This window comes from Manis javanica, chromosome 7 (genome assembly GCF_040802235.1).
Source record: "Manis javanica isolate MJ-LG chromosome 7, MJ_LKY, whole genome shotgun sequence".
Taxonomy (NCBI): domain Eukaryota; kingdom Metazoa; phylum Chordata; class Mammalia; order Pholidota; family Manidae; genus Manis; species Manis javanica.
This window is the reverse complement of record NC_133162.1, coordinates 91230620-91256726: the sequence shown is the minus strand read 5'-3', so window position 1 is coordinate 91256726 and position 26107 is coordinate 91230620. Positions and strand designations below refer to the sequence as shown.

Sequence of the window (26107 nt, the reverse complement as noted above, 5' to 3'; positions counted from 1 at the left end):
ATCCCAAGACGACGCCACACGAGGACGGACCTCCCCCGCAGCACGGTCAAAAGTCCCGCAGCCGGCTCCTGCGGGCGAACTACAGCCCCACTATGCACCGCGCGGGAGGCGGGGCTACTCTGAGGGAACCCGAGGGTATTCTAATAGGGCCTTGAGAAAACAAAAGAAAAATCCAGTATATTTTTCGCCGCTTTCCTACCTTCACACGGACCTTACTTCCAGTAGGATGAGCCGTCTTTTTCATCAACATCGCATGCCGTGCAGTGTCTCTTCCCTTTTCAGGCACAGCCGAGGACAGGCTCAACGACGGCGCGGGGCGAGAGGTCCCCGGGCCACTCGCCGGCGGAGCGGGCAGCGGCGGGACTGAGTCGCAGGCCGGAAGTGTGAGCGCGGATGGAGAGGCGTGAGTGGCTGTGGACTCGCGCTTCCGGCCGGTGCGTCGACGTCGGCCGGCTGCACACGGTGCAGCAGCGGGCTCTCCGGCCGGCAGCTTGCGCGCCTCGCCAGCTCCAAAGCCCTCGGACTGCGTTCATCTCGCTGTAGGCCGTGAAGACATGAGCAACAAAGAAGGTGGCGTCCTCTGCAGCACTGGGCCGTATTTGTTCACAGGGGGAGGATCACCGGCCTTTTTGTCAGATGTTCGCTTCTCACCCATACGTAATGCCCTCTCCCCTGGCAGTCTCGGGGGGCGGCGGCCCTGCTGATTTCCCCGGTCACATATGACCCTGTTTACACCTCCCATTTTCTTAAGTCCTCGAGCTGATTTTTTTTTTTTTTTAAAGCCTTAGTTCGGTAGTTGCTCCCCCTTGAGCCAGATCAGGGAATCCATTAGTGGAGGCCTTGGAGGAGGTACGCTTAAGGTTTGGGGAAAAAGGCAGGGCCGCTTTTGTGTTAGTCTCTGAGAAGCCTCTCAGGCGAGGGCCCTGTGGGCATCTGGTTTTAAAGGGAAGAAGGGGTTGGACTATGTGTGGACTCTTTTGTCAGCTCTTGGTGGTGGACAAGCCCTATCCAACTTTTTTCTCCTTCTCTACGTAAGGATCAGGAGGGTTCAGGAAAAGGAAGTATGACAATTTCCCACATAACCAGAGAAGAGAAGGGAAGGATGTTAATTCATCTTCACCTGTGATGTTGGCCTTCAAATGTAAGTTCTCTAAGTTGGCGAAGGGAAGAGAACTGAAGAAGTTGTAATGAGGATTATTTAGCCATGTTGTGCACAGGAAAACAACCCCTAAGAATTGCACAGGTGCATATGTGAACCTTTAACGTTTCCTGGAGGTTTTTTGATGGTGCTGGGTCTGCCATCAAAGTGGATATAACAAAAGTCATGATTTTTTTTCTTCCATTACAGTTCCACAGGTAAACATACATTATTAACATCAGACATCATGTAACTAAAAATTATTGTGTGCCTGATACATATACATACATAGGTACACATATATCAGATATGTATATGTCAGGTGTATATACACATGTTTAATTTTAAAATGTGTATTTGTTTTGGTTCCACAACTACTTTTGAGAACAGGGACTGTATTTTTGTTTTAACTGTAGCACTTTGTACAGAGCAGGAACTCTTACCTTTTAGTAAATAATATGCGTATATGTGTGTATTCACAGACCTCCCTTTTCTCAAAATTAACTTGCTCAAGTTGTTTCTCATTTCAAAATGGAAGAAGGCAGGATTCTCCTTCCTCTTGTTCTCTACCCACTGTCCTATGCCTTAGAGTTTCTGTGGTTCAGGAACCTGACTGGGGCTTTGCTGTTGATTGTACCTCAAGGTTGAATCACCTGAAGGCTTAACTGGAGCAGGTTTCCATAGCTATTGACAGGTTAACCCTTGGGCCAGCAACCAGTTCTTGGTTCCTCTCATGTGGACTACTCGGTAGTGCTGCTTCAGTGTCTTCATGTTATGGCATCTTGATCCCCAGAGAGCCAGGAGGAAACCACAATCCCCTTATGTCCTAATTTTGGACATCATACACTTTCACTTCTGCTACATTCTACTTGTTAGAAATGGAGCATTTTAAAAACTGCCTCATATTTAAGGGGAAGATAATTAAATTTGACTTTTTTAAGGAAAGAGCTTCAAGTAATTCTTTGGCATTTTTAAACCACCACAGCACCTACTGTGACCTTAAGAGGTGTAGGATGAGTAGTTGTAATTGAGTAGAGTGTGTATTGATACAGCTAGGTACCAGTGAAAACATTATAGTGGGCCAGGTATTCCCCATCCTTATTCTCTGACCCTATACTGAGCTGCTTGTTCCCCAGCATAATCTACTATTCTATGTTTCTGCTTGCCTTTTTGCATATAGTTCTTTAAACTTGGAACTGCTTCCAACTTGGTGCCCTAATTGTCCATCTGGTGTACTATGGTTTTCTTCAAGACTTACCTCAAGTCATTTCTTCCCTTTGAAACCTTTCTGACATTTCTCTTTAGCAGACTTGGCAACAAACATTGCATTCGTTCTTATTCATCCATGCATTTAGTCATAAAATATGTATTGAGGATCTACTCTTATTTTAGCATGTGTTGATACTGAATGAGAAACGTGGTTCCTGCTTTACTGTACCTTTCACATATATTTATTATAGCATGATCGCATTTTATTTAATTGTTTATATTTGTCTCATACTGGACTAAGCCCCTTCAGGATAGGAATTGTCTATTTAACTTTGTATTCATAGTATCTAATTCACAGCGGTCATTAATATATTCATAGTAAATGATGAATGCATTTGATTGTTTTGAAATATTAGGCAAAATCCTAGCCTAATTATTGTCTCAATAAAAGATGGGATGTATTTAGATTCTTATCAACTACTAATATGGTTAATAGTTTATTCAATTTCTGCGTTTTTTTTTAATCATGCAAAATGCATCTCTTGGGTGCTCCCCAAAGGACAGGCAGCTTTTTAGGTGGAGTGATAATGTTTCTGAAATAAAGTGGTTATTAAGAGTTAAATGGTTTATGAGTTCATGAGCATTCCAATGACTAGGGCTTGAAAATTCAGAGTTGATGTTATTAAAAGTTGTAACTTTTTAAGAATTCCAGTCTTTTTTTCTTGGAGATATTTATATTGTATGTAATAAGGTAATTTTAAAAAACTTTATGTAACTGAGGGAGGTAGTTGGAAGTGATTTTTGTATGTGGTTGTGTGTGGTAATTTTATGATAACAATCTCATGTTTACTAGATCAGATTTTGTTATTTTACAATATACACCATCTCATTGTGAGGCTCAGAGGAGCAAGACCTAGTTAAGGCATACCTGTATTTAAAGAAGATATTTTGCTTACTAGCGGTCTTTGGTCTCCAAATATTTTACAAATAAGAGATGATTTTGTCCTCTTCGTTTTTATCGACTAAGGAATAGTTGCTTTATCATACATAGTAACATTATTGTTAGGTTTCACATATAGGATATGCATGCTTATGGTCATAAAAATGTGTTCTTAGCATTTCAGCAGGAACTCGATGCAAGACATGACAAATATGAGAGACTTGTGAAACTTAGTCGGGATATAACTGTTGAAAGTAAAAGGACAATTTTTCTCCTCCATAGGATTATAAGGTGAGTAAGTATCTTTAAAATTTGTTACAGTTGTATTCAGTTTGATATGTATTTTTTATATATATTTTGTAATGCTTTATACCTCAATGGATAGTAACTAGCTGCTAGAATATTCTGCAACTTATGCGTGAACACTGGAATCAGAGGACATTAGCAGCAGGTAGATTTTAAGGATTAACATTTTTAAAAAAATAGGAGGGAAAAATTATTAATTTTCAGACCAACTAGGGATTTGTGTTCTGTTAAGATCATTCATTGTGAAAATATATAATTTTGGTGGTTTATTATAGCTTCTTACGTTAAGTGTTTACTTGGATGATATACATGCAAAAATTTAAATATTAAATAAGTGTTGAAATCTGCTTAGCTTCCCATTCATTTTTCAACTCATTGCTATATGCCTTTCTGCCTCATACTGCCCATGTTACTCTGATATTGTTAAACTTAGTGTACTCTTCTATTATTTACATTTTTGTAATACATGATACTGTTGACTACTTAATTCTTCTTTAAAAGTTCCTATTTCTTCAGCTCTAACATTTCCTTTGAGATTTCTTTCTCTAGGACTTTACTTAGTAATCTTATTTTTCTGAGTAGGCTCTATAGTAGATTTCTTGGTTGCAAGTATAAGAAATCAGCTTAAATTAGCCTAAGCAGAGTAGGGAAGTGAATTATAAAGATTTAGGAATATTTTGTGAATGTAGTTGCTTATCTCCATCTTTCATCCTTGCTTCTTTGTTTCATATTTCTTTGCTTCTCTGTTCCGCATGGAGTTGGAAAGTACCCACTCTGCAACTCCCAGAGAGAGATTCCTGTTAAAAATTCCAAATGCCTGTAGGATAACTATAATTGGCTTTGCACTGTGCAGTTTATAAAGTATTTAAGGAAGATCAAATACAATTTATTGTTTTTTTATTATTAAACAGACATTGAAGAATTTTATTCACCAACTGAAAACTTTCAATGTAACTGTATAATACTTTAATTTTTATTCCATAAAGTGGAAGCAATTTTGCCAAGCAAAGATCTACTGGAAGGTAGCACTGCTAATCTTTTCTTTATTCACCTTTCTCTAAAGTTAGTTTTTGCGTTGTTTTTTTTTTTGAGAGGGCATCTCTCATATTTATTGATCAAATGGTTGTTAACAACAATAAAATTCTATATAGGGGACTCAATGCACAATCATTAATCAACCCCAAGCCTAGTTCTCAATAGTCTCCAATCTTCTGAAGCATAACGAACAAGTTCTTACATGGTGAACAAATTCTTACATAGTGAATAAGTTCTTACATGGTAATAGTACAAGGGCAGTTGTCGCGTGCCCTGTCTTCGCCGGCAAGAACAGCACGCAACAACAGCAGGATTCTTCTGCAGAAAGCTTTATTCTTCAGCTCTTTGTGAAACAAATGAGTTGGGCAGGACCCAGAGGGGAAGGAGAGGCTTGCTTATATAGTTCTCATGCTCTGACCTGGTTGGTGTGGCTCCATATGCCTTATTAGCATAACCATTTGGTGGGTCTCATTGGTCCTTATGCCAAGGCGCAATTAGCATGTAGTTTAGTGGTGTGGGATGATTTGTCATTAGGAAGTTCGGGGCCTTCCGGCTGCCCTGCATGGGGTGCTATTTTCTGAGCGCGGCTGCCAACATCTCCCCCTTTTTTGTCTAACAGAAGCTCAAGGCGGAACTTGCCAGCAGAGGCGGAGACAGAGGCCTGACCTCCATCATACTTCCTGATGCCCCCTTTTTGGAGAGGGGTTCTGGGCATCTACTTCTATGCAGTCAGGCATGCCTCTCAGAGGGGTCCAAGACTTCTTGCAGTGCTTTGCTTCGCATCCTCTGGCTGGCGTTGGGACCGCTTGGTACAAAGGGTTTGGACCTTTTTTCTCAACCCTCTTGCACCATGAGCTTCTTAAAGAAAGCTGTGATTAAGCATTGAGGTACTCGGGCCTGGTGCAGTGCCACATGGGCTCAGGGTGCAAGAGCTACCTCAAGCTAAAGCTGAGCTTCCTTTTTAAGCATATTGAGCCACACTTGGGGAGAGGCGCCAACGTCTGTTGCCATTAGGGCTTGAGCAAGGATCACCTTGTCTTGCTTATGTTGGTTGCGGAGTCTGCATAACAACTAGAGTAGGAGCATGAGACCTCCAAGCATGAACACGCCCATCTCAGCCATGCCCGCCCACTCTTTGACGTGGGAGAGAGCTCTGAGGAACTAGGAAGAGAGTCCTTCTGCTACGGAGATATCTAGACGGGTGGAGTTGATGTGGATTATTTCTCGCCGCAGCTCTTCTAGTGTCCCATCGAAGTCTTGGGACCAGTTTCTTGAAAGATACTGGGACAGGTCTCGTGACAGATTAGCTGCCCGTGTAAAATTTTCATATTGAATGCTAGTGATGCAGAGGGCACGATATTTCCGCTCACATCCCAATTGGGCTATTTGCCAGAGCACTTCCATTTGTTCCTCTACGAGATCTATGTGTTGATTGAGGATCATTATTCTTCCTTTCAGTTTGCCATCAAGTGTGGACTGTTGGTCTAGGGCAGAAGCTACTGAGGCTGCAAGGTTATTGAGCTCTGTAGCCGATTTGATGGAGGTGTCTAAAGCTATACTAGCGGCGGTGGCTACTGGGCTGGACGCTTTGATTAGCCCGGCCACTTCTAGAGATTTGACTGCATTAACTACATAACAGGAGTCAGACACAATATTTAAAGGTTCAGGAAAGATTTGTAGGACCTCTAAGACTATGCGACATTCCACTATTTGTGGAGTGTCAGGCGTGTAGCCTTTTGTCACAACTTTGCCATCATGGACATAGGCACCTGTGCCTGTCTTAGACCCGTCCGTGTAAACTGTTTTTCCATGAGGCAGCGGGGTTAGGCTAGTGACCCGAGGAAATACTAGGAGATGATTTTTGGCAAAGTTGATGAGGGGATGTTTAGGGAAATGATTATCAAAGGTTCCTGAGAAACTGTAAGCAAGTATGGCCCAATCATCGTTCATAGCACATAATACTTGTATCTGTTCTACGCTGTAAGGGGTTATAATTTTAGCTGGAGCCTCTCCGAAATGTGTCATGGAGGTTTTTACTCCTCTCAAAGCAAGTTTGGCCACGGCTGCCGGATAGTACTCTATTGTCCTAGCCTGAGAGGCTTGGGGATGGATCCAGATCAGTGGGCCGTGCTGCCATAAAACTGCTGTTGGCAGCTCCGAGGTGGGAAGCACACACAACTCAAAGGGTTCATTCGATTGCACTCTATTTAATTGTGCTGTCATCAAAGCCTGTTCTACTTTGCGAATGGCTTGTAATGCCTCAGGTGTGAGGGAGCGCGGTGACGTTAGTTGTGGGTCTCCTTCTAGGGTTTTAAATAGTGGAGTCAATTCAGTGGTGGGTATCTTTAAGTATGGGCGCAACTAATTAATATCCCCTAGGAGTTTTTGGAAGTCATTCAAATTTCGCAATTGATTATGTCTTATCTCAAGCTTTTGGGGGCAAATTACATCTGTGTAAATGGTTGCTCCTAGGAATTTGCTAACACTAGATTTTTGGAACTTCTCGCTTGCTATATTCAGTCTCCAATTTTCTAGGGATCTAGTGAGATCTATATATGCTTCTTCTATTTCCGCTGGTTGTGGGGAGCAAAGAAGGATGTCATCCATGTAATGGATGATCTTTAGCGTGGGATAGGTCTTACGAATTGGGTCTAGCGCTCGCTGAACGTACAGTTGACATATGGTGGGGCTATTTGCCATTCCTTGAGGGAGGACCTTCCACTGAAATCTGGCATCGGGTTGTTCATGGTTAATAGCTGGCAAAGTAAAAGCAAATTTTTCTTTGTCCTTGGAGCTTAGAGGTATAGAAAAGAAACAATCTTTAATATCTATTATGAGCACTTTCCATTCTTTGGGTAAGGCAGAGAGGAGTGGCAGTCCCCGTTGTACGGGTCCAAGCATTCTCATTTGAGCATTTACTGCTCTCAGATCATGAAGCAACTTCCATGATCTTGACTTTTTCCTGATTACAAATATGGGTGTGTTCTATGGGGACACAGAGGGTTCTAGGTGTCCCACTTGGAGCTGCTCTTGCACTAAGCAATGAGCTGCTTCTAATTTTTCAGAGGATAGGGGCCACTGAGGAACCCATACGGCCTCCTCTGTGAGCCAAGGTATGGGCATGGCATCTTCAATGGCCCCTATGAAAAACCCAGGCCGTGACGGTCATTCTTTACTTTGGGCAGGATGGGCTCTATGTGTCCCTGTTGGTGTTTCCCCAGCCCCTTGCCAGGGATGTATCCCATGTCCATCATCATGCCTTGGGCGGGGGTGGAGTATTCATTAATGAGTTTGAGGCCTAAGTCTCTCATGACATCCCTCCCCCATAAATTGATCGGTAGAGGGAGTACATAAGGGGTGACTGTACCCTCTTGTCCTTCAGGGGCTCGCCATTTCAATGGTTTGGCACTAATTGAAGGGCTTGACTCATATCCTAAACCTTGTAATGAATGTGAGGATTGGGTCACAGGCCACTTGGAGGGCCACCAGGTTGCAGAGATAATACTTTTATCTGCTCCAGTGTCTAGGATTCCTTCAAAGCTCTTTCCCTCTATTTGAAGAGTTAATTTTGGTCTGTCTGCTAAATCTAATACTATGAAGGCTGAATCCCAGTCAGAGGAGCCGAAGCCCCTTTCTCCCCTCTCCGTGTTGGTAGCAGGATAATTGGCGTGGAGACTAGGTAAAACTAAGAGCTGGGCTATGCGGTCTCCCGGGGATATAGGATAGATTCCTCTGGGAGCCGAACACATGATTTTTACCTGTCCTTCATAATCTTGATCTATGACTCCGGGATGAACTACCAGGCCTTTCAATGCAGCAGAAGAGCGCCCTAGGAGTAACCCAATGGTATTTGGTGGTAGGGGGCCTTTAAAGTCTGAAGGGATAGGCTGAACTCCCATCTGTGGAGTCAACACTATTCTGGTGGTGGCACGGATGTCCAATCCCGCGGAACCTGAAGTGGCTCTCCTTGGGGGGCCTGGTTGTTCCCGAATGACACTTGCGTGCTGGTTGCCCCATATATTTGCGGGCCCTGGTGACGGGGGCCCCTCTGGGCGTTTTTTGGCAACTCTAAGGGTTTCCCTTCTATATCTTTAATAGACCGGCACTCATTAGCCCAATGCCTGCCTTTCTTACACTTAGGGCACAATTCAGGGGTCTTTTGGGTTGTTTGTTCTGAAGCTGGGCTCTTACACTCTCTCTTTATATGTCCTAATTTCCCGCATTGAAAGCATTTGATACTTCTGTTAGTGATCCTGGCTTGTTTGTGGCTCTGTAATATGGCTGCGGCTAGGCTCGCATTGGTGAGTGGCCCTCCTATTTCTCTACAGGCTTTCAACCAGGCATGTATCCCTTTTTGTTTCCAGGGTGTTATCGCCTGTCTGCATTCCTTGGTACATTGTTCAAACACTAATTGCTCCACTAGGGGCATTGCTTGTTCTTGATCTCCAAATATTCTGCCTGCGGCCTCTATCATACGAGCGACAAAGTCAGAAAATGGCTCGCTTAGCCCCTGAATAATTTTTGTCAAATTGCCTGATACTTCTCCTTTGTTGGTGAGGGCTTTCCATGCCTTGGCGGCGCACGTGTTTATTTGTGCATATACTTGTAAGGGGAAGGCGGTCTGGTCGGCTACCCACTGTCCTTGTCCCGTCAGCATATCATATGACCATGCAGGCTGTCCTTCGGCCGCGTTTGCGCGTGCCTGGGTCATGCTGATATCATGCCACAATGCCTTCCATTCTATGTATTGCCCCATACTAGAAAGGCATGCCTTAGTTACATATTGCCAGTCTGCGGGTGTCATGGCTGTCTCTGTTAATCTCTCAACTTGTGCTATGGTATAGTTAGCACTGACTCCATAAGCCCGAACGGATTCTGCTAACTCCTTAACTTGTTTATGGCTCAGGGGCTGGTGAGAGCGTACACCGTTATCCTCAAATACAGGAAACATTTGTCTAATTGCCTGAAGAGTATCTGGGTGGCAAAAGGAGAGTGCGCCACTCACGTAAGGTGGCGGGGCAAAGGGCGTCGGGGGACACCCTGCTTTCATTTTTTCCTTGGTCTGCTTTTCAACTTTGCTGGTTCCCTTACTTCTACACTCTGCGGTTTTATTTTCTTCCCCTTCCTCTGCGGACGTTAATTCCTCCTCAGATTCCCTATTGGAGAGTTGGAGGTCCCTCAACTCTTTCCAGGGGTATTTACTATTTTCTCCGAGGCGATTGTCACTCGCTTCTTGGGGCTCTTTCGCTTTTGCCCTAGGCGGGCTTTCTCCCTCACTCTGAGGTTTCTTTACCTTCGTTTTTGTGGCCTTTTTTCGGCCGCGCGCGCTCTCTGTTTCCCGTTCCGTTTCTGACATGCTCTCTTGGATATCTGTTAATGCTCTCTGACCTTCTTTTATTACCTTTTCACATCTCTCATCTTGCAGACAAGCTCTAATCAGTTTCCAGAGGGGCCTGGTGCCTCCCCTCAGGCTACCTTCCTCCTCCTCTCTATCAAGATCTTTCCCCAGTTTGTCCCAGCTCGGGATTGAGAGGGACCCTGAACAAATGAACCAGGGGGCCACACGGTCTATCTCCTTCACAAAAGATCCTAAGACTTTGCTGGAGACCTTCAAGTTTCGCTCTTTGAGAGCTGTCTGCAGCGCCGTGACTAATGACGGTGCATTCCCCATGGTGCCTCCTTATTTACAGAGAACCATCAACCATCATCCTAAAAAGCAGGGGCCTCTCGGAACTTACCCCTCCGGGCTTTCTTCTGACCTGCAGTTCTGAATCCTGTGTGGCTCCATATGCCTTATTAGCATAACCATTTGGTGGGTCTCATTGGTCCTTATGCCAAGGCGCAATTAGCATGTAGTTTAGTGGTGTGGGATGATTTGTCATTAGGAAGTTCGGGGCCTTCCGGCTGCCCTGCATGGGGTGCTATTTTCTGAGCGCGGCTGCCAACAGGCAGTCATCACAGAAACTTTCGGTTTTGATCACGCATTATGAACTATAAACAATCAGGTCAAATATGAATATTCATTTGATTTTTATACTTGATTTATATGTGAATCCCACATTTCTCCCTTATTATTGTTGTTATTTTATTATTATTTTTAATAAAATGCTGAAGTGGTAGGTAGATGCAAGATAAAGGTAGAAAACATAGTTTAGTGCTGTAAGAGGGCAAATGTAGATGATCAGGTATGTGCCTATAGACTAAGTATTAATCCAAGCTAGACAAGGGCAACAAAACATCCACGGATGCAGATTTCTCTCAAAACAGGGGGGGTGGAGTTCTAAGCCTCACCTCACCTCTGTTGATCCCCAATTTCTCACCTGATGGCCCCCCTGCGACTGTGCCTGTCTTAGGTTGTTCCTCCCTTGAGGAATCTTACCCATCTTTGGCTAACTAACCTGTCATCTTCTGGGGCCATACAGGGAAATGTAAAGTTGGTAAGTGAGAGAGAAGCAATATTCTTTGAAAAGGTTAGCTTTGTATTTCTTTGCAGATTTATGCCCTGTGGCTTTTATGCCCAGCATTTGTCTTGAGGTATCTTTACCACTTGGAAGAATTGTGATACTCGGTAATTTCATTATAAGGCACGAATTCTACTTAAGGGTTGTAATTAGGAAGGAAGAAGAAAAGCTGTAGAAGTAGCAGACAGAAGAAAACATGGGAAGATTGATTATTTCTTTGACATATCTTCTTGTAGAGTAACAAGCATGTATAGGTTTTAAACTACTAATTAAATTGTGCACACACATTAAAATAATGGGAATACAGCTACATAACCAAAGCAGACCTACAATTACCAGCCATCTCCAGTGAAACCAAGAAAACCAGTTAGGCACCCTAGGCATTTGTGAAAACTTATCAATGATATGATGGTTATTGTCTAACTGAATTTGAATAGTTTGAGAAAAATCAGACAAATTAAAACAACACATTCCTGGGAACTGTTCACATCCCATATGTTCTTTTAACAGTAGAGAGTCTGTAGTCACAAGATTTTGGAGCACTGCAACTTGCCCTTCTCCTAATTCTTGGTTGAGTTCCGACAGTATAGATCCAGTCAATTTTGTTGTTTTACTGTATGCACAGGCCAGCTTAGATACCTCCTTCTTCATTCCAGTGGCAAGTCCAGGAACTGGTAGGATGAATACAGCTACAACTGCAACAGTGCCAGGATCTTTGTTAAAGTTTTTTGATGTTCATCTTCTGGAATGACTCTTCCAGAGAATGTTGTTGTTGGAAATTCTTCTTCATATTGTATCTTAATTCGTTTTCTGGGTAGCCAAATTAGGCTTTGGTCCTCTATATAAACACAAACAAACCCTTTGCCCACACTTTGATATCCCCTTTATATCATTGTGAAGAACTTATTGGAGATCACCACACAGGAACTGCTTTTTTTTTTTTTTAAGAGAAAGGAATATTATCAGAAAAATGTACTTCCATAGCTGATCATCTGACACCCTTTAAATGATCAAAATTAAGGATATTTAAAGCATGCTTTAATCGTTGATTTACAGTTACTTTTATCCTATCAGGGAGTAATCCCCCTTCTCTTCCCTTTTTTTTTTTTTTTTAATTTTTATTTTGGTATCATTAATCTACAATTACATGAAGGAAATTATGTTTACTAGGCTCCCCCCTTCACCAAGTCCCCCCCACATCCCCGTTCACAGTCACTGTCTATCAACATAGTAAGACGCCATAAAATCACGACTTGTCTTCTCTGTGTTGCACAGCCCTCCCCGTCCCCCCCCTACACTATACATGCTAATCATAATGCCCCCTTCTTTTTTTCCCGCCCTTATCCCTCCCTTCCCACCCATCATCCCCAGTCCCTTTCCCTTTGGTAACTATTAGTTCATTCTTGGGTTCTGTGCTTCTGCTGCTGTTTTGTTCCTTCAGTTTTCTTTTGTTCTTATACTCCACATGTGAGTGAAATCATTTGGTACTTGTCTTTCTCCACCTGGCTTATTTCACTGAGCATAATACCCTCTAGCTCCATCCATGTTGTTGCGAATGGTAGGGTCTGTTTTTTTATTTGCCCGTTTTTTTAAGCAAGTTCACAGATAGCTTATACATACTTGAGCTTGTATTATGGAAAGCAGCAACACCATTTTAATTATGAACAATTTTTTCCCAATACAGATTCAGTTTTAAAATAATTGCTATCAGTATTCAGTAGTTTAAAGAAACAATAGGACTGTGAAAGGAGAACTAATGTTTTAGAAAAAACTAATGTTTCTTGTGTAAAATCATCTTGTATTTGTCCACCAAAAAAGAAATGTTCATTAAACTTAGAAAATAGTAGTCTTAGAAAAATAAGTGACAGAAAAAGTAAAGGTACTGAATGAAAAAGTCCATTATAATACCTAGAGATAGCTGCTATCAGTGAGCATATTTCATATTTCATGTACTTTTTTATAATAGTTGTGACCATATTATGTATACTTTTTATTAATAAACAGAAAACAGTAAACTTCAGAAAAATTATAAACTACAGAAAAGTAAAAACATGAAAGAAATCAGCCAGAGTACATCTAGTATTAGTAGATTTCATATTTTAACTATAAGTTCATTTTCTTTGATATAGGTAGATATCTCTATCAATGGGTTTTGGTCATTAGTGTCTTTCAAGGAATTTGTACATTTCATCTCATAATATTCCTTTTATTCTCTTATTTCTGTAGGATCTGTAGTAATGTCCCCTCTCTCATTCCTCCTGTTGGTAATTTGCGTCCTTTCTATTTTCTGATCTGTCTGGTTAGAGTTTGATCAATTATATTGATCTTAACAGGATAAACTTTTGGTTTCATTGACATTGTCTATTTTTTGGTTTTCATTTACATTAATTTCTGTTTTCCTCCCTTTTCTGCTTTGGGTTCATTTGCTCCTATTCTAGTTTCTTAAGGTAGAAGCTGAAATCAGAAAAAACTGAGATCATTTCTTTTCCAATATAGGCATTTAGTGCTATAAATTTTTCCATTTAGTTGCTAAGTATGCTTTAGCTGTATTCCTTGAAGTTTGATAGGTTGTTTTTTCATTTCCATTCAGCATAAAATACTTTCTCAGGGAGATTCACATACTCTACCTAGATTTCTCATATCTGCACTGTCACTTGAAAGCTCTCTAGGCAATAAAATGGGACAATCATAGGGCACATGTCCTTTTTTCCACCCCCTCTCAGTGATCACTGTCCATACTGCCTATTGTTCAGTGTCTGAAAACCATTGTTTTGTGTATATATTTTTTCTTTCTAGTTGTTTGTAGTGGGAGGATAAATCTCATCTATGTTACTCCATCCTGACTATAAGCAGACATCTCCAGATATCACATTTTTATGAACATAATTTTTCTTATTAAGACAATATTATACATACAACTTTGTAACTTCTTTTTTCACTTAATACACTATTAGGTAGAAGCTGAAATCAGAATCTTCTGTGTTTTTAGACACTTTTAATAAGATGTTTCAGAGTTTTGAGTTAGAAGTATCAAAATACAGACAATATTTATGTAGTCCTAAATTAATTGATATTTAGATTATTTCATTTTTTTACTGTCAAAGCATCTGGCTGATGTTCTAAAAGTTCCCAATATCTTGAATATAGTGCTCCTGATATGGAAGAAATATTGACTGAATCAGAAATTAAATTGGATGGTGTCAGACAGAAGATATTGCAGGTAGCCCAAGAGCTCTCAGGGGAAGATATGCATCAATTCCATAGAGCCATTACTACAGGTAAGTCTAGGTTCACTGTTAACTGTTGACTGATGAGTTTCTAGCTCCTTACTCCAGAGTAGTTCTTTGCATCAGGAGATAACATTGATGGTAATTATCTTCATGGTAGTCCTGTGGTGAGGGTATGTGCTGTGTTTACTGAAAACAGCCCTACCATTCATATTAATGATACTTTTTGTGAGAACCTCATTGCTGAGGTTCTTTTGAGGGACTATCTTATTTCTCCTTGGTAGGCAGGGCAGATAATTTGGGGGCAACTTTGCCTTGTTCTTTTTTATCTTCTGGGATTTTTATATGCCTCTTCCAGTAGAAGTGGAGTAGGGAAGAGATAAGCTGCCAACACAGTTCTCGGGGTTGGTTGGAATCCAAAAGTGGCATCTCCAGGCTTCAGGTACATTGTAGATCTTTTATAGATCAGGGGCAGTTGTATTTGTCAATTGTTTATACTTGAGTATTATATTACCGTAAGGATTCTCAGTGAGTTACTGCTATTGCTCTCTCCCCTACAGCTGGAGTAGTAGCATTAGCCATACTAGAAATAGACTGATGCAGGCAGATACTTTAGTTGCAGTGGTCCTGCTAGGTAAAAGAGGTATGCATGTATAATCTTGAGGGTTACTGGGTGGTGGAATTGGTGGTGAGGGAGCAAGTTGGATCTCTGTTTCTAGGAAGTCCTTCATCTGAAGAAGCAGTACAGTCTAAATGTCTTGCTACATCAAAATAAACACAAATCCCATGCTGCAGCTTGTAAAAATCCTATTAATTTGGATAACTAAATAAAGGCAGAAAAGTTTGAATAACCTCATAATCTTGATAATTTTTTCTGTGACATCATGAATAAGCCTATCTTGTAAAAATTCATGATAATATAGTACATACAGTAGAAGCTGACCACTGTACTCTTCACTTTTTACTTCGTTGCATCCTTAAAACTTTGTTTTTTTATAAAACCTTACATATTTTCCTCACAGTTAGTGCTTTATCATATGATGATGTGTGTAGATTAAACTCAATTCCATATTCCTGACTATCTAAAGTTCCTCAGATATCTTGTGGACATCCTAGACCTGCTTTGTTTGGCCCTGTTTTGTATGTCCTTCATTCAGCAGTGAGTAAAGTATAAGCAAAGACTTTAAACAAGGACAAGGACCACAGGGTGGTATGAAAGAAACCTAAAAAGTTGTACTTGGTGTTAGAACTGAACAGAGAGATGGAGGAAAAAGGCAAAAGGGACATTACATTGAGTCCGTAGAGTGTTTCTTAAATCAGGAAGGAAGCACTGCACTCTTCAGAAGAGTTTAGATGGGGCATTAATAAAATGGGAGCAGTCTTCAGATTTTCCCACTTCACTGTATCATTGAGGGTGATAAGCACAATATTCTGTTTTAGGTCTTTGTTTATGATTTATAAGTTTTCTTTGAAAATTACTCCTGTATTAAAAATTTAAGGATTACCTATACTCACTTTTTCGTAAGAAATCTTTAAAATAAAATGAGGACCTTTAAATAGAAGCAAAAAATAAAACAGGTATCTGGGACTTAAAAATTTGCTGACAGGTACTGTAGTTGATAAAACAAGGTTATTTATAATCAGAGTATTAACAATACGATGTTTAAATAGCTTGCTGCTTGTAATTGTTAAATGCTTGTTTTGGTGTTACTCCAAATAGTTCTTTTGACTTGGAGATGAAACAATTCTGGCATTGAACTAAAGGAGTTCTGTGCTTTTCCTCATTAAGAATAGTGCTAGTGGCATGCAGAGCATTTCCCTAAGGGATACTTGTGTGAGCTGAAATACTGAGTATCCTTCTAATAATTGAGTAACAACGAAAAGGTCTGTTTTCTGCCCATTTCTTATCAGAGTAGATTATAGATTCTCCCAAGGGATGGCTAAACAAATGAATAATTAGTTGCTTGAAATAAGTCAGTTTGTGCCCTGTATGTTTTTGTTTTTGTTTTTTTTCTCTAGTTGAAAAATTAACTGTTGGGGGAAAATGTCTTCCATCTCAAAGAAAAGGCTTTTTTAAAAAATATTCAGTTCATATTATGATAATAATGTCATTTACTCTTGAGACATTTTGGCGCACAAAACTAAGTTTAAACTCTGTTATTTTGATTCTCTCATCCAAGAATGTGAATGATGAGTTAAATAAGTTGGTGTTCAGCCAGTTAGAGATATTTTTTAAACAATTGTTCTGTGTATTTATGACCTTTGTAGTATTCCTAAGTCATGGATATTATTTTAGCCACTTTATAAAAGTGCAGAAATTAAGGCTCACAATTTAAGCATCTTGCCCAAGGTCATGTGCTAGTAAGTACTACCATTGATTTCTTACCATATGGATTTAATTTACAGTTGATTTTAGAATCTAACCTGTAGTAAAGGGCTTTGTCTTGCTTAAAATCTCTTTCCTCCCAAATATTAAGGTTTTCCTGAAAAAATCCACACATTGTAGCTCTTAAATTTCTCTTCCCCACCCCTGTAGCTAAGATGTGATCTCATTTAGTATTATATCTTTATTGTTTCTCTTCCCTGCTAGAATGTAGATTTTACAAATATTTGTTGTTACTCACTGATATATCCCAGACAGTTAGTAGATATTTGATAAATACTGAGAGAATGAGGAACAAAGCTATTTTAAGAAGGCTTTTCTTGTTCAACCAAATCCTTTATCTGATGATTTGCTTTTGCAAATCTTTGACTATTTTTGTTCCTTCCAAAAGAAAATTTGTTTCCATGGGCTATTACTTAAACAGTAACAGAAATAGGATTGGTATTGATATTTAGGGAAGTTCTAAAGCTCTCACCAGTACAGAGAAGTTTGATAAATGTTCAGCATATTAGCAAAATTGAGAAGATGCGTTGACAAAATGAACTAGGATATGAAAATCTGTAAGCCTTTGAAATAATAGAATTTTGTGAGAGGAAAGTTATAGCTACAGATTGATCTGCTTATGAGTGAGAATTAAGTGTGCCAGAGATATTAGTTAAGGTAAAGCTAAATTCTGTAATACATGAATAAATTGCAACATTTTGCTGGCTTAACAAATAGGAATTGTTTCTTTTTAACTTGGAGTCCAGGCTCTGTGTGATGGTGGTTTAAGTGGGCTTTGCCCACTCAAGTCATTCAGGAACCCAGGATCACATGAGCTCTGGTATTATCAGTACATAGTTTGCAAGGTAAGCCAGGACATCAACATACAGATGGTGGGTTGTGGAAAAGGGAAGTGTAGGGTTAGTGCCTGAGGCTTTTCTGAGCCAGCCCTGGAAGTGGCATAGATCTCTTCTGCCCTCATTTTCCTGGCTGGTCACATGGCTACACCTAATTTCTAGGGAGAATGAGAAATATTCTCTTTATGTGCTAAGGACAATGAAATATGTTTGATGAATAAATTTTCTCTACCCAGTATAGTAATTTGATGTCCATTTGGTTTAGTGGAAAATCCAGGTATATGCATGTTGATGTATTAAAACAACTCTTTTGAATATATTTTTGTTTGAAAGCATTTATTTACCTAATTGAAAACAATTTTGCAGTGGAAACTGTGGTTAGAGTCTATCTAGCCTCACTACCTCATGTTGTAGATGAGCTTAGAGATAGTATTAGAATTTGAATCTGACTTGTTCTGCCTGTCTGATAAGACTTTCTGCTAGACTATCTCCCCCCTCATAGCTAATACTTAATGTTTTATACTGTAATTACCTCCAAAAACAAAGGCTTTTTACTTGAAGATTTCAGATCCTATATCTGGTTCAAGACACTCATACTTCCTTAATTTTACCTATATATATATATATATATATATATATGTAAGTAAAGTAGATATTTATACTATGAGATGTATTTAAATGTGATGATTCAGGAACATTTTTCATGACTTTTAATCACAGTTTAAAGAGTATCATACTTCAAACTTCTGTGGCAAATATGAGCATGAGGAAAATCTATAGTCATTTTCTGGGTTACAAAAAGTGAGTTTGTAAACATTTTTTCTCAATAAATGTTTAATACAAACTTCTGAGACTATCCAAATATATGAAGGTCTTTGAGCCCAGTTTCTCTTTCCATCTGTGAACATTCCTATTGCTTTTCTGAAATTCTACTTCAGGAAGTTAACTCTTTCGAGCTAAGGTCTGTGAGTTGAAAAGAATGGGGCTGAGTAGGGAAGACAGAAGAGACTGCTTCTTACTCAGTTTTAGACATAATGTACTAAGTTAGAGGTCCTTATTCCTTAACAGACATCTTAATTTATCATGCTTTAATGGTATAAAAGATAAGGTTTCATTAAAATAAGTTACTATTACTTCTTAGAATCACAGTGTATGTTGGGCTAGGATAGCATTTTGGAAGGAGAATGGCCTCTCTTACTTGTGAGTTTATGCATTGAAAAAAAAAACCCACTGCTTTCTTTTAAAGAGTTATAAAATGTTGTCTAACAAAAATTAATGCTGTCATTTTAATTCTAATTATTCTCACTTCAGTTTAATTCAGTTACAGAGGGCTCTTGTTACTTATTCTGTATAAGCTTTACTATGTTAGTAGATGAGGAAACTAAAGTGCAGTAAAGTTAATAAACTTACCTTAGTTCATACAGCTAATAAGAGACTAAATTAGCTTTTGAACCTAGGATATTCTTATTTCAAGTCTGTCATATCATTATACGATATGTTTTCTGTTATGCCATTATATTTTATTCGAAGGAAGACTAGAGGCAGGAAGGTGTCTAAGGAGGCATTGGTGGTCATTCTAAGTATGGAATCAGTAGGGCCTCTAGTTTGATGTTAGTGGTGGGGTTGGAGAGGAAGGGGTATGCTTTTAGGATGTGGTGTCCAGAAAAAGTGCAGGGGAAAGGGCATAGTCTAGGGAATCCTTTAAGTTTCTGATTTAGCCAACTGGATGAATGGGGATGTTATTTAAGAGAAGAAAACAGAAAGACAGAGTGAGTTTTGGATGTAATTAATTGGAAATTATGGGACATCCAAATAGCTGCCAAATAGATATCTCAGTATGTATATGGACCTAGAGAACTGAGATATGGAACCAATCTGCAGTTGACAGCCTTGGAGTCATCAGTTTATAAACTGTAGTTGGATTTGTAGATGTAGATGTTAAAGTCTGGGTCCTATGGGACCTTCACTAAAGGAAATAGAATGTTCGATGGAATAGGTAGGATCCTTGCAGAATTGAGAAAAGATGGATCCAGAACTTGGGGAGATTGACCAGCCTTATGTGAGAGCAAAGGCAGCACTTTTGAGAGGGGTAGTTGAGGCTGGTATAGAGACAGGCTGTAGGGGAAGTTTCTTGCTCCGGAACCTCTTTTCCTGTCATTTGATGAGAAAGAGAAAGGATGGGAGCTGGGCAGTGGCTTGGAATTGAAGGAGACTGGAGATGGAAGAGTGACTGAGGGAAGTGGGGTTGGGAACTTAACCAGGAACATTTAATAGTTACTGTTAATTATTTTTGAAAGTATACCTGATCAATAAGTGTGATATTTTCTATATAGCAATAGGAATGAATGAGGTAGAAAGTTAGATTAATTCATGGTTAGGATTTTGCTAGTTAGTTGCATCAGGATGACAATGGGGTTTGAAAGTAGGTTAAGATACTAAGCTTGATAGATTATTGTGGTGGTTTTTGGATGTTAAAAACATACTTCTGGGTCTGTTGGTAAGCAGCATATCATTAATTGTCAGAAGTAGTAAAATTAATAATACAGATTTTAGCATATCTGGCTTATTTCAGAAGCCAAACAGGCACTGTGATTCCAGTATAATTTATTAGTTTGCTAGGACTTCCACAGATTGGGGGCTTAAACAACAGTAGTTTATTTTCTCACATTTCTGGAGACTTGAGTCCAAGATCAAGGTATTGGCAGGGTTTCTTTTCCTGGGGTTTCTCTCTGTGGTTTAAAGATGGTTACCCTCTCTCTGTGTCCTCACACAACCTTTCCTCTGTGCTCAGGCATCCTTGGTATCTCTGTGTGTCCTGATCTCTTCTTTCAAGAACAACAGTCGTGGTAGATTAAGGCCCACCCTAACTGCCTCATTTTAACTTTTAATCAACTGTTAAAAGTCCTACCTCCAAATGTAGTCGCATTTTGAGGTACTAGGAATTAGGGCTTCAACATAGGCTTTTGAGGTGGGGGACATAATTTAGCCCATAACATAAGTTTTGGTTTGTGTACTGCAGCTAGGGGGCAACTGCAGAAATTGTTATTTTGAGTGGGGAGATTGGGGAATTCTTTGAGCTAAGTCCAGAGGTGGAGTGGGGGATTGTGTTGTGCAGCTTGAGCTATGGCTCTCTTCTGTAAACCATCCAAAAAAATGTCCTAAGGAGAGAAACAGTTAGTATTTGGGAAGTCTGTAGGGAACCAGGAATATAAATGGGTGTTTCATGCAGGTTTGTGGTAAATAGGCTTTGAGATGGGTTCAGGGAGCTTTGCTTTACCTGAGACACCCCCTGGTGGAGAGGGGAGCAGCTCTCTACACTTAGGGAAGAGGTATTGGGGAAGGGAATCTCATGGGTCTTAATGACCGAGGAACAGCATGCATCCCCAGCAAGTGACATCACAAACAACCTTTCTTTTCTCCTTCTACTCCCTTTATCCCCCAATGGGTAGAGGAGAGAGGATGACAAGGGAGGAACAGATTTGATGGCGTAGGGAGAATTGGGAGCTGAAATGGATGTAGGCTTGTGAATCCCCACACAAGCAGGATCCCCAGTCACCTAACAACTGTAGTTTTAATGTAGGAAGTCATGGGAAGAGTTTGATGATGTTCCCATTATCAAATCATGGCTCAGACAAGGGCATCATTTAGCTAGAGAAAGTCAAAAAAGGAGAGGTCATTCCAAAACATCTAAAAATCAAGAAGCCATTTGAGTCATCAAATAATTTGATTAATAATTTATATGACTTGATAAGCAGTTTTATAATAAGTATAGTTTAATGTAGTAAGTATAAAAGAATATATTTAAAATATTAGGTTTATATTAATTTACATAATTCATGTTAAAATATTTTGGCTATCACTGCAAAGGACAGGAGTTAAAAATGCTGCCAAGCTTTGTTTAAGGGATTACTATAGTGATTGAGATAGGATGAGAATGTGATCCTTTGGTATTGGGAATCATTTCTGGGGGATTTATAAGATCCTCAGGTTGCTATTAACTTTTCTACCCATTCAGGTGGGCTTTTTAAATGGATAAAATTTACTCAGTGAGGTGAAGTAGGAAGATTTTGTTGCCAGACAAACCTGGGCTTACACATTTGCTCTGATACTCCATAATCTACAACCTTGAAACAAAGTATACAACCTGTTGAATTTCAGCTTTCTCACCTGTAACATGGGAACAATAATAGCTACCAGTAGATTGTTTCTAAAGCTAAATGAAATATGTTTGTGGAAAGCATTTCTTATTTATTTTATCAGCACATAACCATTAGTAGATGTTTGTTCTCTAGTGGAATTTAGTGGGATTCATTTTTAATACTGTGCTGAATTCTAAAATTTATTTTCATTTTGAATACAATCTCAGTTACACTGATTTGCTCAACATATTCTCTTCAGTTCTAAAAGTAAAAGCCCTGCTCAGGTGAACAACATCCAAATCAGACATATTGCAAATTAGTGAAATTGCATTTGCTTTACTGTTGGTAAAATAATTGTACATACTTTACAAAGCCAATGCTTATATATTTTGGTGCACAATTTATGTATCTGAGGGTAGATTTTTAGCAGAGTGGCCTATGAATCAAAGCTAAATCTTATTTTACTTTAACACTAGAGTGATCTGGTAAAGTTTTGAAAAAATTCAGGTGGTGTTCTTGCAAATAGCTATAAATGCAATTTTAAAAAATTAAGACAAATTTATATACCAGAAAATTAACCCTTTTAGATTGTATAATTCAGTGGTTTTTAGTATAACCACAAAGTTGTGCAATTGTCACCACTGTCTAATTGTAGAATATTTTCATCACCCCAAAAAGAAACCCCTTAGTCATGAGCAATCACTGTCCGTCTCCTTTCCCCACCCTAATACTCCCAGCCTTAGGCAACCACTGATCTACTTCTATCCCTGAATTTGCCTGTCCTGGGTATCTCATGGAAATATTATCATACAATATGTGAGTTTTTATATATGGCTTTTTTCACTTAGCAATAGTGGTTTCAAGGTGCATGTTTGTTGCAGAATACATCAGTACTTTATTCTCTTTTATGGCTGAATAATAGTCTGCTGTGCTACATACCATATTGTCTTTATCCATTCATCATCTGATAGATATTTGGGTTTCCACTCTTGGCAATTGTGACTAATACAGCTGTGAACATTTGCCTGCAAGTCTTTGGGTGGACATATGCTTTCAGTTCTCTTGGGTATATACTTACGAGTGGAATTACTAGGTCACATGGTAAAAAAATTTTTGAAACACTAAAACCCTAGAAAGTTGAGATGTGAAATTCGAATTTATTATGAAACCTCTGTTTTGTCTATTTACCTTTATATATGATTTTTGATGGAGATACGGACTGGATGTATATTGCTTAAATATTAAAAGAGTAAGTACAAATAAATAATGAGAAGCCTTTAATTGGGTTTTCTTGTATATGTTCTTGTCGGGTCCCTTCCCTGTCTCTGACCTGCAGATGAGGGAAGAGACGTGATTGGTCATTGAAGATCTTAAGGACCAGCCAGGGGACTCAAGGCGTGACAGCGCCAGAGTGGGGCCAAGAAGGCATCTCTCATATTTACTGGTGAAATGGTTGTTAATAACAATATTGGGGTTTCCATGCACAATCTTTAATCAAGTCCAACTCTCAACAGTTTCACTTTCTGAAGGATAACGAACAAATCCTCATGGTGAACGAACACAGAAACTCTTTCTGTCTTGGCTACTGTTTCTGTCTTGACTACGAATCATGAACTACAAACAAACCATCAAGGCAAATGTGCTTATACATATGATTTTTATACTATATATATAAATTCCCACATTTCCCCCTTTTTTTTTAATTTAAAGAGCTTCAAAGTAATGATTGTTGTAACTCAAATGAAAAGTCCGTTTTTATTTTTTTAAGTATCAACCTAGCTGGACAAAAGCAGCAGAGAATGCCTCATATAAATGGGGGGACGAAGTTCTAAGCCTCGCCTCAGTTGGCCCCCACCTCCTTGTCTGTTGACCCTTTATGACTGTACCTGTCTTAGGTTGTTCCTCCCATGAGGAATCTTACCCGTCTCTGGCTAACCAGCCATCTCCTGGGGCCACACAGAGGGAGAATGTACAGAAAAAGGAGGCATTAGGAGTTGACTGATATTTGTTGATGTTTGTTTTCATGCTTTCACTTTTATGTCCAGCCTTAATCACAAAATACAAAGATTTAGTGCACGGACTTTCATGAGTAACAGTGCAAACAAAGAACAATCATTTTTTAGACATTACTTTTAGGAAAGTAGCATAAGCATGTATTCAGTTTCAACAAACTGGTGACTATATGATGCATCCAGGCTATCAAGACTGGAAGGCAAAGACACAAAAGAAGCAGGCCTACAATTACTGGCCATATCCAGTGAAACCAAGAAAACCATTTAGGTAACTCAGGCATTTGAGAAAGCTTATCAATAATATGATGAATATTATCTATTTGATTGTGAATAGTTTGAGAAAAGTCAGACAGATTAAAACAACACATGCCTGGAAAATCCCATATGTTCTTTAACAATAGATAGTCTATAGTAGCGCGGTCTTAAAGTACTGCAACTCGTACTTCTCGCAGTTCTTGGTTGAGTTCAGATAATACAGAAGTAGTCAGATTTGTTGTTTTACTGTATGCATAGGCCATCTTGGATATTTCTTTCTGCATTCCTACAACAAGTCCTGGAACTGGCAAGATGAATGCAACAGCGACAGCTACAGCAGCAGGATCTAACAACTTCAAGTTGTCATCACAATCAGGTGGCAGGGCTCAAGAAACCTGTCTGTGTTTATATGCAGGATGGTCTATAAGAGCAGGAAGAATACGTCCCACACCACAAACACCTTGATAATGTGAAGAAAAGGCTTGATATGTTTTGTTATTGCATAGGAATACCCAGCCATTTAGAAGTCTATATTCAAAAGGCCATTTTACACGAATGGTAGAATTGCAGTAGGAAGGAATATGAGTGCAATTAATACATATACACTCAGAAACTATAGTAGTACTGACAGGTAAGTTCAATTGAACTTCACAAGTAAGAACTTTAGGAGAGTGAGTAATGTGTATTCCTGAAATATTAGTGAAAACAGAAAAAGGGAGTCCTATACCTATCAAATTCTTCTTTAATAATCCACTAATAGAGGAATCTCCTGCTACACAAAAAGATGACTTGTTTAATCCTTGACTTGCAAGTTGTAACCACATATTAGGTGAAGAAAACTCTCTGGAGAGAGTGGTATGTCTAAGTAGACATAACTACTTTTATATAATATATCAGGAGCTCCTATTTGATATTTCTCACAAGAATAATTGCCAATATCATGTCTAGTCAAAGCTGTTTTGTAAATGTCATAGCAAGTATTATCTTTTTTAGTCTGATCAGTTGCATTATTCCATCCAAGCTTTCCTCCATACTTTTGTCTATATATCTCTTTGCCATCTTTTTTCCATACTATAGGACCTACAGGAGTAGAACAGGTGGATAAACACTGAAGGACTACTCCTCGGCCTAAATATGGAGGACTGTTCACACTAGATGTAATAGTGCAAGCTTGTACAGTGTGTGTATGTATGAATGTTATCACCAAAAACAAAAGTAGAAACTTCATTCCAGTGATAAAGTTTGTTGGTGGCAATCCTCTGGAGCAACTCTTCCTGAGGATGTTGATATTGGGAGTTCTTCTTCATATCATATCTTAATTCTTTTTCTGGGTAGCCAAATCAAGCGTTGATCCTCTGTAATGACAAACAAACCCTTTGCCCCACACTTTGATATGACCTTTATACCACTGTGAAGAACCTATCGGAGACCACCATACAAGAACTACTACTGTTGTTTCAGGAAAAGAAATATTGTCAGAAAAATGTATTTCATTAGCTGATCGTCCATCACCTTTTAAAAGATGAAAATTGAGAACATGTAAAGCATGCATTAAGCGTTGATTTGCAGTTAATTTTATCATATCAGGGAGTAATATCCCCCTTTTTGTTTTGGCAAATAATGCTTTAGAGTAAGATGACGACGTTCAATTAGAGCTTGACCTGTAGAATTGTAAGGAATGCTTGTTTTATGAGTAATATTATACAGCTGAAAAAATTTCTTTAGCGTAGAGGAGAGATAAACTGGAGCGTTGTCAGTTTTTATGGTGGCAGGAACGCCTAGTACTGCAAATGCTTGTAAAAGATGAGTAATAACATGATGAGATCGTTCTCCTGGTAAAGCTGTTGCCCATGAAGCGGAAGAATAAGTATCACTGGAAACATGAACATGTTTAACAGTTCCAAATTCCTGAACAATAGTAACATCCATTTGCCATAGGGCGTTAGGACGCATTCCACTGGGAACAGTTCCTGCTTGCAAATGAGGAGAATGAATTTGAGAACAGGTTGAACAAGAATTCAGGATATTTTGAGCTTCAGATTCAGAGAGAAAAACACTTCTGTAAGGTAAAGGAAGGAGCTTGAGTCAGGTCGTGATATCGTTGAGCTGGTGAGTAATTAACTAAAGAAACAAGCATGTCTACTTTATCGTTATAGTATGATA

General features: G+C 39.3%; 1 protein-coding gene across 2 annotated transcripts in view; it reads left to right on the top strand.

Annotated features, from left to right (window-relative positions):
- Positions 1 to 322: 322 nt before the first annotated feature.
- The window catches only part of TSNAX (translin associated factor X), a 50245-nt gene continuing 24460 nt past the window's right edge, over positions 323 to 26107 (top strand). Inside the window, exons 1-4 of one of the 2 annotated variants that reach the window (XM_017659641.2) lie at positions 323 to 570; positions 1037 to 1141; positions 3464 to 3578; positions 14237 to 14367. In XM_017659641.2, coding sequence (XP_017515130.1) covers positions 555 to 570; positions 1037 to 1141; positions 3464 to 3578; positions 14237 to 14367 — 367 coding nt within the window. In that variant the 5' untranslated portion in view covers positions 323 to 554. The remainder of the gene's footprint in view (positions 571 to 1036; positions 1142 to 3463; positions 3579 to 14236; positions 14368 to 26107) is intronic. The other variant, XM_073241290.1, reaches the window with a different exon arrangement.